At 37.7% G+C, this 16,871-nt stretch overlaps 1 protein-coding gene across 3 annotated transcripts; it reads left to right on the forward strand.

Moving 5' to 3' along the window:
• Window positions 1–2,011: 2,011 nt before the first annotated feature.
• Window positions 2,012–15,102, forward strand: LOC103712218 (deSI-like protein At4g17486). Of its 3 annotated transcripts, XR_604899.6 has the most exons (5): window positions 2,022–2,433; window positions 4,356–4,617; window positions 9,675–9,742; window positions 12,685–12,803; window positions 13,136–13,272. XR_604899.6 is itself a non-coding variant. In XM_008798685.6 (4 exons), the coding sequence occupies exons 1-4, from the start codon at window positions 2,299–2,301 to the stop codon at window positions 13,445–13,447; spliced, it is 777 nt and encodes a 258-aa protein (XP_008796907.4). In that variant the 5' UTR covers window positions 2,012–2,298; the 3' UTR covers window positions 13,448–15,102. The 3 variants fall into 3 exon arrangements, 2 of the variants coding, with proteins under 2 accessions (XP_008796907.4, XP_088568720.2); XM_008798685.6 differs by lacking the exon at window positions 12,685–12,803 and having other exon boundaries at window positions 2,012–2,433; window positions 13,136–15,102; XM_088712594.2 differs by lacking the exon at window positions 13,136–13,272 and having other exon boundaries at window positions 12,685–13,129.
• The last annotated feature ends 1,769 nt before the right edge of the window (window positions 15,103–16,871 follow it).

The following is a 16,871-nucleotide window of genomic DNA, read 5'->3' on the forward strand; positions in this document are numbered from 1 at the left end:
GGTTATTTCAGGTCTAAACCCTCCAAATCCGACTACCAGATTTACTGCATATATATTTCTATGCGAAACGTTATCCGCGGTTCGGATTGTTTCAAAGAAGTCAATCGAACGGCCAATATTAGTTGTATGTATATAAATACATATGCGGACGTCCCTGCTGCGGTCCTTCCATTTCGATCCGGCGGGAACGGGACGGCGGTGGGATCCGACAGGGTTGTACGTGTCGGATGGGGGAAATCGCGGTTCAGGGGACAAGGGAGCGAGATGGGGGTACCGGGACATAAAAGATCCCATCAAGAGGCAAGTGGGAATGGGGGTGTAATGTTGGAGAAAGGTTCCATGATCCACCTTAAGTTTTCTACCTCACTCCGATAGGATGACAACTTTGATTCCTTGTTTCACCAACTTGCACTCTGGAAAAATAATAGAATACATTGATGTATAAGATTTGGTAGTCAGTAGGTTGGATCTAGTATGCATACTAAATATGTATGTATTCTCAAGTAACCAGTGAGTTAGGGTTTTTTTTTTTTTTTGCTGTAACTAAATTCATGGAAAGAAAAGATTAAAAAGATTTTTTTTTTGTGTGTGTGTGTGAAAAGTAAAAGTTTTGCAGAAAACTAGTGATAAACTTTTTGAAATTTCTATAATTATTGGTGAAACAATTAGATTAAATTTGAGATTTTTTTTAAAAAAAATTAAGTTGAAAACTAAGAGAAATATTTTCAATTTTTTGCTTTGATATTTGGATGTCTCACTATTAAAGAGAAAAAGGAGAGATCTCTAATGGCTCAAAACGTCTTCATATTAGGACGAAGATATGTTTTTCTTTATTATTGACTTGATATAATATGAACATACTGTGAACAAGTACCAATATCTTTGATTCAACTAGAACTTGCTAAATGTGATATTATTGTGAGTCAAAGAAGGATAATGAGCGAGAGAATATTTTGAAGAAAAACAATTTTCAAGTTTCTTTCTTTTTTTTTCTTTTTTTGTTCATAAAAAATTCCCAAAGTTTACTAAATATATAGGACCTTTGTCAACATACAAATTATCCATTAATTCACATTAAAAGTTACAATATAAAACAAAGTTAAGAATTATACTATCTACTTTTCTTGATAACTAGTCAACCACTTGATTTATCTCTCTATACAAACAAATTATCTATGAGCGGTTGCCGCAACCCTGGCTCTCGATTTCAAGTCGGAGGCATGACAAAATGCTCTCTTAATATGTTTCTCTATTGAATGGATCAAATTTAATTTTTATTTTTATTTCTTTTTTCTTGTTGAATTTTTATTTTCTAATGACATAGACTTTAGCTAATGCATCTCCTAATCCTCCACATATCAAAAAGAGGATGCCGATTAATGTTTTGACAAAACGGATGTATTTTACCATTTCTATTCATTGTTTTTCAATCATATCGCCTTAAATTATATTCAGAAATTTAAACCTTTTCTTTCTATCCCTATATACCTTTGTAATTAACAATGCTTAATTTTTCACATCCGAAATCATAAAGTGATTATACTAATCTCTTTAATCACTGTCCAAGGATAGACAAGACATAATATAGAATGCAATGGGCTAAAGGTGCCCGCGCGTGCACATATATATATATATATATATATAAAATCCAATCCATATATTCTTTTTTTAAAAATATAAATACTCTGTAAGTTCCTAATATCACATATAAGTGCTTCTTTTCCTTGGTAAACCCCCCTCTTCCTTGTAGCAATAGAAGCTGACATATCCAAAGAGATCATAACCATGCATGTTTCATCATCTATTCCTCCTCCTACCACCATAGATATCAATGAGCTATCCTATACAAAATAAAAGTTCACGTTTAATTATCTAAAGACAGTATGCAGGAGACCCACACCAGGCCAAACAAGATCCAGTGGATCCCACCATATCAAATCCAGTGTGCCACAACATTTCAAAAAATAATAAATAATAAAAAACGGAAACGACCATGAGAGAAGACAGCGCCAAGGGGGCGAGCGATCCGACGCTCCTCCAAGATCGAAACTTCGGGGCCGGACCGAGAGCGAGAGAGGGGTAAAGAAAAAAAAAAGGAGAAGAAAAGCGAGCACTCGCAGTGGCGGTCGCGAGGGCAGAGGAGAGAGTTCCCCCAAATCCAATGCCCTAAACCCTCCACAAGAATCCTCATTCCCTGGAGAGAGAGAGAGAGAGAGAGAGAGAGAGAGGAGGGAGAGCGGAAGGGGAGAGGGTGGAGAGAGAGAGATAGTGGGAGGAGGGGGAGAGGAGGGCGAGAGGATGGAGGAGGTGGTGGTGCACATCTACGACGTGACGAACAGCGGCTCGGAGAAGACCAACAACACCATCCTCCAGATCAATCGGATCTTCAAGGACGGCATTGGCCTTGGCGGCATCTTCCACAGCGCCGTCCAGGTCTTCCCCCTTTCTATCATGTTCTCTCCGCATTTCTTGTTTAATTTTATCTTTTATGGATAAGGAAAATCATCAGTTGCTTCGATTGAAATCTTCACTCTGGCTGCTATATTCTTGATTTTGATGTGAAGCGAAAAACCGGAGATTTGGAATTCGTTGCCTGATGATCCCTCTAATTTTGCATAAAGATTGAAACTTGAACCGTTTTCTTGGAGGTTGCGATGATTGTTTTAACAGAAAGAATTGGATTTGGAGTAGGGTTGGATAAGTTGACAAGTTTGGAAGGTGGAGAGACTTGGAAAAAAAAAATAGTGCCTGAATGGACTGCATTTTGTGCCATTCCAATGTGAAAATTTTCTGTTGACAGAGCGGAAGTTTTGCGTAATTATAGTGTTGCTGAAAATGATTGGAGAGGGGTACAATGGAAATTGAGTCTAAGGTAGTAAAGCCATTTCTCGAGTCATGGTAGAGTGTGTGGTATAGGTTTCGTATTGCTTTTGTTGCAAACAAGCAAGTATTGCAGTTGAGCCTTTTGCCACTTCGAGAAACTATCATTTCAATATAAATGGAGAAAAGGTTGTGGGCTCTAAATTCTGGAGGGACGTCTAAGCTTAGGAAGTTGAGGAGGCTGGTTCTTAGAAACCTGCAGCAGGAGCAAGCATGTTGTTAGGGGCAAGTTCTGATGGGAGGAACAGTTGGTTTTATGTTGTTCACAGCTCAAAAAGATGGCACAGAGAATAGGCAAGGGATGGAACAAGTGCTCAGATATCCATGGCATTGTTTGGCCGTCCATTTTTCTATCGTGCTAATTATTTTCTTGTCTTGCTGGCCTTGGTAAAATCGGACATGGACTTTGTTAATGTTGAACTGACCGGGCTGCTGAAAGCCCAAGAATCTTTCTTATACATGTTCTTCCTAATATTTTCATATTGTTGAGAGGCAGCATGTTTTTCGAGATTTTATGATCATTTTAAGATTCACGCTTGAGAAAAAAATCTCGCATCTAGGGAATGAACATTGATTTTTTTTTGGCCTGGGAGCATAATGAACATTCAAATATTTAACTGCAATCTGTTTTTGTTGCTCTTATATTTTTTGTGTGCTATGGAACAGTTTGGACTTTGTTGGCTGATGATATTGCTGTTCATGCATTGTTGGGGACCCATTATTGCAATAAAAGAAAACAAAAAAAAAAATCAACCTCTTTGCACATATGCTTTGGTCATATATATGGAAGAAGAGAAAGATAATACATTTTTAGTTCAGAGTTAGATACAAGAGTTGTATGTGGAATTGGATCCAATATTTGCCATAGAGACTAGTATTTTCTTCAGGAATCAACATTTTTAAGTGATTTTCTAATTTTCTTTTGCTGATTATCAATTTTGCTATTTCCTTGTTAGCAATTCAGGAGTAACTTGATTCCCTTACCTGTATTTTTTGATTTTAATGAATATTTTTTTGCTGCCCTTTTTTAGTTTTTAGACTTTCATCTGTGATATCTCTGATTTCTCTCTGATCTCTTGGGGCCATTTTAAAAGAATATGTACCCTTCTTCTTATGCTAACTGTATTATAGAGGGTCTACCAACATTACCAATGATTCTCAATTAATTTATAACCTATTGTTCTACCAACTTATTGGGCTTCTTTTAATTTTTGAAACCCGTCAAGTTGCTTCATTTATGTTACTCTGCACTGTTTACTACCCGACATATTAATCTGTTCACTAAAGTCAGAATAAATATGACAGTGGATGTTTAATACAAAACTACCTAAATTGGTGCCATATTATTCAGTTTAACACTGAAATTTCACTGATTTGTTTTGCACTTGGAAGTTAAATTTTATGCAATTTATTGGCATTATGCTATAAAATTTCTTATCTTTTTAGTTAATTTATGGTTACTTCTGGATTGGCAGGTTTATGGAGATGAAGAATGGTCATTTGGGTTTTGTGAATATGGCAGTGGAGTTTTTAGCTGTCCACCACGTAGAAATCCTATGTATACCTACCGTGAATCCATTGTCCTTGGAAAGACAAACTGTTCAGTTTTCATGGTAAATCAGATCTTGAGGGAACTCAGCAGAGCATGGCCTGGAAGCTCATATGACCTGCTATCAAGAAACTGCAATCACTTTTGCGATTCTTTCTGTGAATTGCTTGGTGTACCAAAACTTCCAGGTAACTTTTGCATTGTCAAGCATCTGAATGTTAGAGGTTTCTGAAATTTATGCTTCTGCATACTTATTTTAGATGTTATATTTTTTTTCATCTCTGCTGATCTGGATATGTTTCATGGTTAGAAAGATTTGCTGAGAACTAATGCATGTACATACTTATTCCTCTGGCAATGGGATTTTACCACAGTTCGTGGCCTAGTTGAGGTCATGAGTTGTTTATGCATTTTTATGCACTTCTGTTGTACAACATGCTTTCAGTGTTGCGTAGACATGGATACGAGAGACAGATTTGGACGCATGTCCTAGTGTTTGGCATGATGAGAGAGAAAAAGAAGATACGGGGGCAAGTAGAAAAAATAATTTTAGTCAAACTATATATTTATTTTTTTAGCATTGTATGAAAGAAAAAGTTGAAGATATTATAAGTCAAGGTCTTTCATTATATGTGTTTCTGAATATCTATAAGCAAAACTTGATATTTTGAAAATTATTTCAATATTTACATCTTTGACTGATATTTAAAAAGAAAAAAAAGAATCGCTTTCAACATCACTATGGTGTGCTGAACTTATTATTGGAAGAGTTAAATTATCTACATATTTGTAAAAGCAAGGAAGAAAAAGATATATATCCTAGTGACATGCATTCTTAGAGCTGGACGTCAGTGTATAACATAGTGTGCTGTATAGATCAGCAGTCTGATTCATCTCTCTCTTTTTCGCTCTTATCAGTTGGATCACCTCAACTTTATAGGGAGCAATGTAACTTCTAAAATTTCTGCCTTAATTTATTATTTCCGATAATATAATTGACCATTTTGCTGCTGTATGATCATTTTTCTTTCCTTTGGTACCCCTTACCATGTCATAATCATCAATTATGCTCTGTCTATTTGGGCTTCAGGATCGTTATCATCGTCATTGTCATCGTCATCATCATCTTCATCATCTCCTCTCACCCTCTCACTCACAGTATCTCCCTCCAAATATCTTCTGAGGCAGTTCATGCTATTTGCTTATTTATCACTAGCTGATAACTATTGCTCATCAAAATTGAGAATTCAAAACTCGCAATGAGACCTAAATATCCTTTTATTTATTTATTTTTCTTAAACATATTTCGACTCTGTCTGCCTTGATATCAGGCAATGCTTGTTTAAGAGCGCATATGTAGATCTGAAAGTTGGTTTGGTGAGTGGCAAATGCCCCATCTCCATGTTGCTTGCTGCTGGCTGATTTACCTACCTTTTAAGACTAAAGAGGATCTTCTTGCACTAAAGGAAAGGAAAAGAAAAAATTGGACTGATGTGAATGGGTCATATATGATTATCCATACAAAATGGGAATCTTTCTATTATTCTTTCTGTTTATGGCTGTTGCCAAGTTCTTCAGATGTCATTCACAATGTGCTTTAAGAGATAAAATTATGATGGAAGAATATAAAGCAAAGTTCTTTAATTCACGGTGTTGATTCACACAGGGGCGGCCCAATGCAATTAGAGGCCTAAGGCAAACTCACTAAGAGAGGCCTTTTATTAAATAAAAATGATAAAAAAATTTAATAAGTGTAAAATACTTTAAAATTTTATTTAAAAATAATTCGTCAAGCTTTTTGAGATGCAAAATTACTAACCAAACTTAATTTTACCAGCTACACTTAATTCTACAAAATTTGGCAATACGAGTTACAAGCACATTTACAACCCGTTATAACTGTAACATAGAAAGGATAACATTCTTTAAAAGAAAGAGCAGACTAGCACTCTAGAAGAAATTAACAGATTGTTTGAACCTTACAATATTGATGATATTTGAAGAATCTTTAACAAATTGTAAGTGCAACAGAAGAATCTTACAATATTGATGATATTTGAACCTTAACAAATGGGAGGATTCATTAACAAAATGTGAAGTCATTAAATGATAGCAGGCTTTCATAACTAGAAGTTAATAAATAACAGTGCACCACAATCCAAATTTAGATGACAAAGTACTGGGCCTTAAAGAAACCTAAACAAGATAAGCAAGTCAGATCTACAAACCAAAACTGGAACATTTATTTTGTTATAACCTAGAAGAATTGTTTCAACTGCAATTGTAGAACCTATTGAATATATGACAATAATCATAGTGTCAAATAATGGCTGAAGCTGCTAATGTGTGGATGAAGATTAAGGTCCTACTTTCTAAGTGAAATCTAGAGTAATTAGGAACTTTGGGAGCTTTAGCTAGCTTCTCAATCAGCAAGGACCTTCTTGTTGGATCTGCATTAGCATTGCCTAAGTGGCAGTAGCAATTTATATTATGACGAAAAACCAACATCATAACCTATGAAGCTCTCTACTTTCTCCAAAGCTAGCATTCTATTTTTTGGTTCATAAAGAACAGCGAGGATAACATCACATTCACATGTTCATACAAGCTCCAAATCCTCACAGTCAAACTGTCAAACAGATGGCGTGCCATCAAAACTACTAAATGGGGATAACAGCTTAACAGATAACAAGCTCCAAATCCTCACAGTCAAACTGTCAAACAGATGGCGTGCCATCAAAACTACTGAATCGGGATAACAGCTTAATAGATAACAAGTTCCAAATCCTCACAGTCAAACTATCAAACAGATGGCGTGCCATCAAAACTACTAAACGGGGACAACAACTTAACAGATAACAAGCTCCAAAAAAGTCCAACAGGCATTCTGATACCACCAGTACATGCATATGAAAATCAAACAAAAAAAAAAACAAAAAACCTTGAACTTCATAAACATGAAACAAGTTAATCAAGGAACTTGGGTTACTGGAGCACAATGAGGAAAGCATGTACTGAAGTCTTTACAGGGAAATATCTGAAGAGCACCTGCCACCTAGAGGCTGGAGAGGACAGCGAACGGGCGAAGGACGGAAGAAGTGAAGAACTAAGGAGGATGGAGGAGGAGGAAGTAAACTGTGAACCGAGGAACCAGGTAGCAGGAACAGGAAGGAAGAACCGAAGATTGAAGAAGAAGAGTTTAGAACTTTAGAGGGCCCTGGACTCTGGTTATCTGGGAAGACTGGGATTCTGGTGACTACGGCGGATGGAAAAGATGGGCTATGGTGGTCCTATGGGCTATGGACGGCAGCCGGCAGGAGGACAGAGGACGGGCTAAGATGTCTGGATTGTAGCCTTGTAGGCAGCAGGTAGCTGTGCTGCCATGCTGGAGTAGCTCGTAGGCTTCCGAGTTCCGACTACGACTCGGTTCGTAGGCAGCCATGTTGGCTCGTAGGAGACTCCCGGAGGCCTTCCTTTCGGCCGAGGCCTTAGGCGACCGCCTCGATCGCCTAAGGCTTGGGCCGCCCCTGGATTCACAAATGCTATATGATCAGGAATTGTTAAGCTGATTAATTTGCCAGGTCAGTAAGTGGAGGTCCGTTTTGAAGTTATTCTGTTCATGGCTTAAAGTATCTAGCTGTATTGTACTGTATTATATAATACTTGTCATGTTTTGGACTGATTAACAAGGTTTAGGTCCTATGATCTTTGGAGGTTTGCTGGTGATGTTCTAATTTAGAGGCTGTTTGGACACTGGAAGATATTATCCTGGTGATAAGATATGATTGTCTGGACTTTAAATATAAAAAGATGAAGCAAAATAGGAGTTCAAGAGGAGTGATCGGCTGGATTGATCTTCTTCCTGAGTTTTCAGGTTTATTAGATTCCTTTGCTGAGATGATCAACCTTATATTCAGAAATAGGGATTTCACGTTGACAGGCTGCCCCAATGTCCAAGAAACTCTCCTCCAGCACTATCGTTAATTGAATTCCAGCTAAGAGGATCTTGTCACCTTGTAGCATTAGTTAATAATTACTTGTGCTTTTCTGTTTAAAAACCTCTAAAACAAACTTATCTACATATTTATCTGGTCAAGCAAAACCTGTTATACATATGTAATGGGTTTTAACTAAATCATATGCACCTATCCCTAGTTAGACTTATAGAAACATGATAATAACCAGTTTCTAATAAACCACATTAATACATTTGATAAGGTTTTGGAGCTTCAAGTTGACCATGGTACTTTCTTGCCATCATATGTTCACACTACTGCGTACAAGCAAGCAGCCAAGTTGATGATTTAGTCTTGCAGCAAAAGAGTCAATTAGCTTCAATTTCATGGAAGTTAAAAGGGGATAAAATTGGAAAAAATCATTTTTCATGTTGATGTGTCTCATTTCTTCCATGCTCAAGCTACACATTGGGACAAGGTGTATATTTGATCATAAATAATGGGTTCAGCATGAACTTTATATTTCGAGAGGTGATTGATGAGTTGGTATTGTCTGTTGAGACGCATCCATGTCCTGCAATATTGAATGGTAATGTAACATGGTACTCCCTATTCATAAGGCAATCTTGCTTTGCACTGTCTGGTCCTTATGAAGGTTACAGCATATTGGGTTGATTGTGGTTTTATGTCCATGAAGTGCAATACAGTAGGGTGGTCTAAACTTTTTAGGTCGTTGTACCATTCACAAGCCTATGTAGGTTGATAATATTTACAGGAAGAAATTAAGCTCAAATGTTCCTCCTATACATTCAGTTGAAACCAAGACAAATTAGGGAGATATGCTGGTGTTTACAGTTTTATGGCAAATTCTGAAGGGCAATTAATTTATCTTTTGTAGCAAGGAAAAAAATGGAGATATTCTTCTAGAAGTAAAGGCCTATCTTAGAAGGTTAACATTGGCTAATTGGATAAGGGAAGTTCAGCTGGTGCCTGGAGGTGGATAATTACTTGGCTGAGGAGTGGATCAGAGGGAATTATTCATAGCTTGAGAGAAGGGAATTATTTAGAAGATAGTTTTGGCTAAAACTGTGAAACCAATCTCAATTAAGGTTATGCTTGGGTTGGGACTGAAACTTGTGATTTTGGTTTCTAAAGTTTCTGATGATTCTTTAAACCAGATCTGGCAGTTTTTTCTCTTTGAAATTTAGAGTTGGAAGTCTAATGAGTGAGACTTGATATTTATTGTTGCTGGATCTTTCATCATGATCTTATAGTCTGTAATTTTACAGGTTGGGTCAACCGGTTTGCCAATGCTGGTGATGCTGCAATGGAAGTTGCAGAAAATACGGCAGTAAAGGTGGAGAATTCTTATTTTTCTAGTTGGTGTTTAGCACTTACATGAACATGCCCATCTTTGTTTATTTCCTCATTCATGAGTGTGCCTAAATTCTCTGAAACCATTGTTTAAAATAAAAAAATTGCTAATGGATGAAATATCTTTAAATCTGTCTTTCAAGACATTCATTACTTTTAAATATAATAACAAGTGATTTTTTTTCCTTTTCAATCATGGTACATCTTATTGGTTTTTATACATGCACATATTATCCAAGTACTTGAAAAATGTTGATATTTTTGTTGGTAAATCATAAATTGATTTGTAAAAAAGCATGATACTTCTTTATCCATTGACATTAGCATCACAAGTTTATTACCATTCCGTATTAGGAGACTGATTTTATTTCAAGCCTAACAAGAGATTTAACATTACGCTAATACTTACATTTGTGTTCAGCGAAGTCCTTTTTATGTCACATAAACTTAGGAAATCTATGAGGGGTATGTAATATTTGTCTTAAGATGTTAATTAAAATCCTTATATGCCTATTAAAATCATGATATATTTGAGCCAAACCAAATCCTGAAACATTCTAGCCTGTTCTATGTACTTGGTGATATGCTAGCCAACTTCTGTTTGGCATTTGTCTGCATTTTTGTGGGGTAGTAGCATGTCCCATGGTGGCCTTTGACATGACTTGAACATACTGTTGCGACTTCAAGATTAAGGCTAAACTCAGTATGCAAGTTCATTGTGAACAGACTTGGAAATGGGAAGGAACTTCTGGTTATTCTCACCCTGGGAGATTCCAAGGATTGAATGATGTGAGTTGCAAATCAGATCATTACCCTTATTTTAGACATCTCTTATGTACAAGAGGAGCTTTCATCCAATGGGCATGATTTTTCTCACAGATCTCTTTTCTTTACAGACATAGATCATACAACCATCTAAATCAACATTTAGGATGTTTTTAGTCTGCTAGAAAACTTCATATAAGCTTCCAAGGAGCTGTACTCCCATATAGTTGAGTAAATGGCTTGCTCATGGTATGATTTGGTGGGTCAAATCATTTAGTGTATGACAACCTTCCACTGTGTAAATTTTATCGCCTCTTTCCGAACCTAGCAATCTTGTCCTTCATAAAGTGTTTCTTCACTTGGAACTAGCTTCCCTTCTGGTAGTTGCTTTCTCTAGACAAAAAAGTTATGTTCAGGTATGGACTCGTCTTCAGCGGGCAAGGCAGAATATGAGAATCCACTGCAAGGGATTTGACACAATTATGATGGCAAGGCTTTAAGTAGTTTATCTGGAACATAGCTGTAACTTTTAAGCCAAGTTGCATATCTTCTGTTGTTTATGGTGTGGCCCTTCATAATCTTTTGCCACCCCTTCTGGAGCATTTTGAACACCTTGAACTGCTGGGGCTAAAAATTTAGCATAACCATATCAACCTGCTTGAATTCAAGTGGCATTCATTTATTATTGGCCCATTTCTTCATCCTTTTTTCAGGTCTGTCCAAATATGCTGTGGAGATGGCTGTTTTACTTTTCCATTCATTTGCAAAGCTGTTGATTGCATGGTTCCCAAATTCTGTCTGCATTTTGTGGAGTCAATTGTTGGCATTCCATGAGGAAGGTGCTAGAACGAGGAAATGCATTGTTTAAAATGTTGTAGCAAATTTGGGCACCTGGAGTAAACTTTGTTAAGCCCTTTTTATTGGCACTTACAAAGTGCTTCAGAATTACTTGAGTAGTGCACTATTTGCTTGGTCTTTCCTTTTGTCAGATGATGCTTGCAAAGAGTAAGAGCTAAACTCTCCACCTAGTACCATGGTTGAGGGACAGTTTTCTTCAAAATTCAAAGGAACAAAATTTATTACTCAGATCTAAGCCACTGGCTGCTGATATTTAGGAATTAAAAATCTTTAACCAACAACCCTTGTTCATCTGTATGGGATTGGCTTGGGGATTTAACATACGATCCATTAAGGGTTGATAGTCTTAGGAATGGTTAACCGGATGTCATCTCTTTGAATGGGTGTCTAGTTTTGGGGCTAGGCATCTTAATTCAAGAAAGGGGCCCCAAGAAGGGAAATTTACTTGAAATGCATAATCAATTTAAGCTCAAGCAACCAAGGATTAGATAATCATAAAAATTCACATATTTTATTATTTGTTTAAAGTCTATTATCTAATTCAAAATTTTAAAAGGGTTTCTACTGTTCAAGTTTCTCATTTGTTTTAAAGGCTTTGTTCCTGGAACCCATCTCCTGGGTTTGATTTTCGACAATTCTAGTACTGACCTTTACTTGAGTATCCTTTTGGAGCCAGTGTCCTTGAATGCATCTGCATGAGTTTTTTCCCGCATCTTTCACCAGATTTTGGCATGTGCAATGCATATGAGAAGAATAAACAGTTATATTATTCATGGATGAATATGTGCCATGGATAGGGAGATACGGAGGATGATTGGTATTTATTGGGAAACTGAAAGGGCCTACCCATCTCTATAAAATCATGTGAGAGGTAAACATCACTATGGGACTGGTTTTGAAATCAGTAAGCATCTGGTGTCTTGAACCTCGGCTTGCCTTTCTCACATGGTTGTGATCAGAAAATAACCATTGAAGGGCCAATTGACTTCTCCAAGAATTTGCTTTTTATATAGCATTACATATTAATGCATAGTGCTCCTTGGATGGGACTCTTGAATGGGACTTTTTTTGGGAATTCTTCAAATGGTAATATGTAGGACATCTCTGTCATTTCCTATATATAGATACTCAAGAGAGATGAGCCCAATGATATTTTTGTCGCTCCCCATCTTTGATATGGTATTTTATCCAAGACAAAAACCAACTACAGAGACCTCTTGTTCTATTCTTATCTTCAAAAGAGTTAATGGGTGACTGGAGGCCTCCATTTCAAAGTGCTGACCATACTTTGCTCACGTGCAGGAGGCTGGTGTATGGCTGGTGATAGTTGCATCTCAAGTATGCAAGTCCAGAGACCTTGTGCACCACTAGGGGCTCAAAATACTCAAAGGACATGTCACAGTCATGCATCTGTTACCCAGGCATATCTAAGCCCTGCTGTTCTAGCTTATTTCTGAATGAAACCTACACGATCCCAGAAATAAATCAGTATATGTTATTTGCATGAACATTCTTGTCACATTTTCCATTACTGGTATTGGCGAATGGCAAAACATTTTCTAAGCTTCCCATGAGATGAGTGAAGCTTGCCATGCATGGTGTGCTGATACCATTTTTGAAACTTGATCTAATAATCTATATGAATAAAGCATAAAAAGATTTTTTTTTCCTCCTTGGGTTTCATTCCTTTTTTTTCTGGTAGATTGAATTGCATTCTCAACCTTGTCTTTTCCCTGTCTCTTCTTGGATACAGCTGAGACAAGCAAGAACAGAAATTGTGAATGCTAGCAAAGTGGCTTACAGATTCATCACTGGTGTGGCCTCAAATACACCAGCCTCACCTGAGACTCCAAGCAATTCAAGCAATGCGAATCTGTGTCCCCGGAGCACATGGTTCACTAATCTCATGAACAGCGTTGGAGCCAAGCCATCAAGTAGCACTTTGGAGTACCCTGAGGACTCTTCGTCCTCGGAGTCTGAAGAGCCTTTGGAGTCGGAAGATGAACATTTTCACCAGCAGCAGAAACATGGAACAAATGAACTTAGACTGAAGCACGCCATGTGAGGAGAGGGTTTGACTGCGATATGCATCAATTGTGAAAATTTTTCAGAACCAAGACATATTGTTTGTTCATCAAGATGAAAATCTTTTTGCCTTTAAACTGATTTACATGGCTACTTCAACCAAAAGTACAGTTGTTCCAACAAACTACCTTAACACAAGAGTTTCATTCAGATGCATCATTTTTGATAAGAATGCGACAGTTGTGGCAGTGCCTTCAGAAGCATGGAGGTGATGGAGTGTGCAGCTGTGGTGGCTATTCTGGACTTTATTTGCCCCCGCTTTGGTATAGGCCGCCTCCTATCTGACCTCCCATTGTTGAAATCAGTGGCAAGAACAGCAGTGACCTTGTTGCTCATGGTGCTAAATGGAGGTAAGCTGTGTTGAGAGTCTTGCTGCCTTTTGTTGACCTACTTGGCTATGACTATATATAGAGGTCTTAGAAACCGGGGCTGTGGTCGGTAGAAACAGGAGCTGGTTTCTGAGAGAAAGGGGTACTCTGATAGTGGTTTTCTGGTGGGAAGACATGCCAGCTAATTTTATCTAATTGTTGAAAATAGATTCCTTTTTGCTCTGATCAAGGACAAATAAAAGAGTGAGCAGCCCTGATGGTTCCATATCTCATAAGCAATCAAAGGACATGGTTGGGTTTAAAATTTCATACTGTCTGGTAGGTATGATAGGTATAATCAATGAACTTGTTTTTCTTCTTGATTTGCTTAGATTCTGCTCCCAATTGGGGGCTGGATCATCTTGATTAGAGGATGATTGAATTTTTTCAGCAGTTTTTTTATTAGCAAGACGGTTGCTCTCTTGGTAGGTTCGCTTGGGGAAGAAGGTTATGTCGATTGTTAATTGTTTTTTGCAAATAGCACACCTTATGAATGGATATCATATGAGATTTCTGAGGTCAAGTGGCTTTTTTATATTCATGAGGACAACACATTCAGGCCACCAGGATCTTGTAACTCTGAGAAGAGAGGTAGCTCTCTAACTTTTTAGCCCTGTTTGCCGGTGAACAAAAGTAAATGTGCTCTTTGGATCAAGTCTCTTTTATGATTAGAACTCTTTTGCTCTGGAAAGGTTACCCACGTGCAAACCATCTTGTAATTTCTATTGGAGAAAACTGGATTTGGGGCCTAGATATTGGACACAGTGGGTGGATTCAACCTTTGATATCACATGCAAAAAGCTTTCCACTTTGCATGCGAGTCTTTGAAAACTGCAGCTCGACCTGGTGGTTTGTTCTCCATTTGGAGTTGTTTTTTGAGTAAAGGTCTTATCGTACATGTTAAACCGTGCTAATTAGCAGCAGGTTTAGCGTAATGGTTGCTGTTTTGGCCATGTTTTGATGAGGAGGCTTGTGGTGTAGTGTTTGGATACAGCAGATGCTGATGGTTAGATTTATTACAGGGATGATAATTGCGGTTTGTGGGGTGGTTAGGTGATTTTGGGCACTCTATTAAACCATTTTCGATCGACATGTCAAAATCCTGGAAGATCTTAATTGTCTGCCCCAGACCAAAAAAAAAAGAAAAAAGAAGAAGAAGAATTGAGCTGAGAGGAAGGTACGCTTACTTATCTTCAGGGGTGCCTAAAATCTTAAGATCTGAAATCCAATAGAAAATTTATGAGCAAAGTAAACCTTACGCAAGTGAAGACAAATCCAACTGTCATGCCTCCCAAACTCAAACCCACCGGCTTTATGCTTTCGAGTCCTGTCTAAATTTCTCCCAACATGCACCTCTAATTTAAGCTCTCTAGTCTCTACCTTATCTCAAACAAAATCTACCCATTGTTTCATCTAATCCTACACTAGAAATCTAATCAGGAACCAACCTCGAACTTTCTCCCATCCATAATGCCGCATATATAACAACCACACTTGCACATTATTTCCACACAACAAAGTCTCTCTCTATCTCTCTCTAATGGGGAACTCAAATGCTGACTCAAGTGGGCACTCTCTTTTGAGCAAGGGAGGGAGAAGAGGGACCAATGAGGGGAGGCATCAATACAAGAAATGGAAGTTCCTGGGAACATCAGCGATCCGAAGGATGATAGGGAGTCTTCCAAGCAGATCAGCAGCTGCAAAGGAGCAAATGCATGCCACATCTTTTCATAGATTGGCTTCCTCCTGATCCTTTAAGAAAACAGTCTGGTTCCATTGCTTAGAATTGTTTGTTTTTTCTTTGGTTTCTTTCTTTTTTTTACCTCCTTCCTTTGCAATAAGGGTGTTTATATGCATCGAGCAAAATCTTTTCTTCCAGTGTTAAGATTAAAGATTATGGTGCAGTGAAGTTGCAGCTAACAATAGTTTCGTTACTTGACGGATGCTTTAAGACGTCTGATTGGTGTCATAAGCTGCATCAACAATATTTTGCGAATTTTCAGAATGATTATCGAATTGTTGATGGAATTTTCGCTGGCTGAACACAACTGGGAAAAAAATTTATTTAATTCATAATATAAATTTTATTAATTGTTCATGAATTTTTGTTGGCTTATTCACGAAGGACTCATGAATTGCATATCAATCGTGCTGTATGTTGGCGTTGGATTTTCTTTCTTTTTTTTTTTGCCACTTGTTCTTTTTGAGAACAGGGAGGGTAGAACCCCACCTTTAAGCAAAGTACAGCTTAGAAGATAATGTGAAAAATGACAGATTAGACTACAGAGAAAAGAACAAAAGTTAGAGTAATCTTGCAATGCCGTTGCTAAAGACGCTTTCTTCGCGGTGGCTTGGCTGCTCCAAGCTTTAAAGAAATTTATTTTAGTGTTGGCAATGTTTGGAGCAAAAAAGGGAAGAAAAATGGAAGGCTTAAAAAAAATGATGGTGTTAAGGCATGCACCATTGCCTTTTTTTTTTTTTTTTTTTTGGTGAAATATAGGAGGGGGAAGAGAAAACCTCACCCGCATAGCAGCCCCCACTGGGCCCTTCTTCCATCAGAAAATGTTCGATGCAGGCCGCAAGTTTCTGCATACCTTCTCTGACCTGTCGGTTTCTCCCACTAGGTTCATTACTGAGTACTTACCTTTGGTATCGGCGGACCAGATGGTGACTCCACTGAGCAAACTAGGCTAGGGGCATTCGGTCCCCACATTTAATCAATGCCCGCGGATTTCGAACCTGGGTCACTCCGGTGGAATTTTAGCCCCGTTCCAACCATGCTACCACTTTAGTGGTATTGCAATTTTTTTTAAGGCTTTGTTCGTCCCCACCAATTAGGTATGTAAGGAAAACATGCAATAAGCCTTTAGAATACAATGAAGCCTAATGTTTGATCACATTTTGCACTAACGAATCAAACCAATGAGCATTCACTAATATCTGTAGAATAAAGTTTATTTGATGGAGTTGCATTGTGGTATCTTATGTATTCTGATATGAGGGTTTAATCAGCTATTTATAGAGTGGTTCATGTCT

This window comes from Phoenix dactylifera, chromosome 16, assembly GCF_051530095.1.
Source record: "Phoenix dactylifera cultivar Ajwa chromosome 16, Ajwa_hap1_PhDact_Kaust_v1.1, whole genome shotgun sequence".
In the NCBI taxonomy this organism is placed as follows: domain Eukaryota; kingdom Viridiplantae; phylum Streptophyta; class Magnoliopsida; order Arecales; family Arecaceae; genus Phoenix; species Phoenix dactylifera.

Coding starts and splice junctions, on each gene's coding strand:
- LOC103712218 (XM_008798685.6), top strand. CDS start 2,299: ATGGAGGAGGTGGTGGTGCACATCTACGACGTGACGAACAGCGGCTCG. Junction 2,434..4,355: donor TCTTCCACAGCGCCGTCCAG/GTCTTCCCCCTT, acceptor CTGGATTGGCAG/GTTTATGGAGATGAAGAATG. Junction 9,743..13,135: donor CAGAAAATACGGCAGTAAAG/GTGGAGAATTCT, acceptor TCTTGGATACAG/CTGAGACAAGCAAGAACAGA.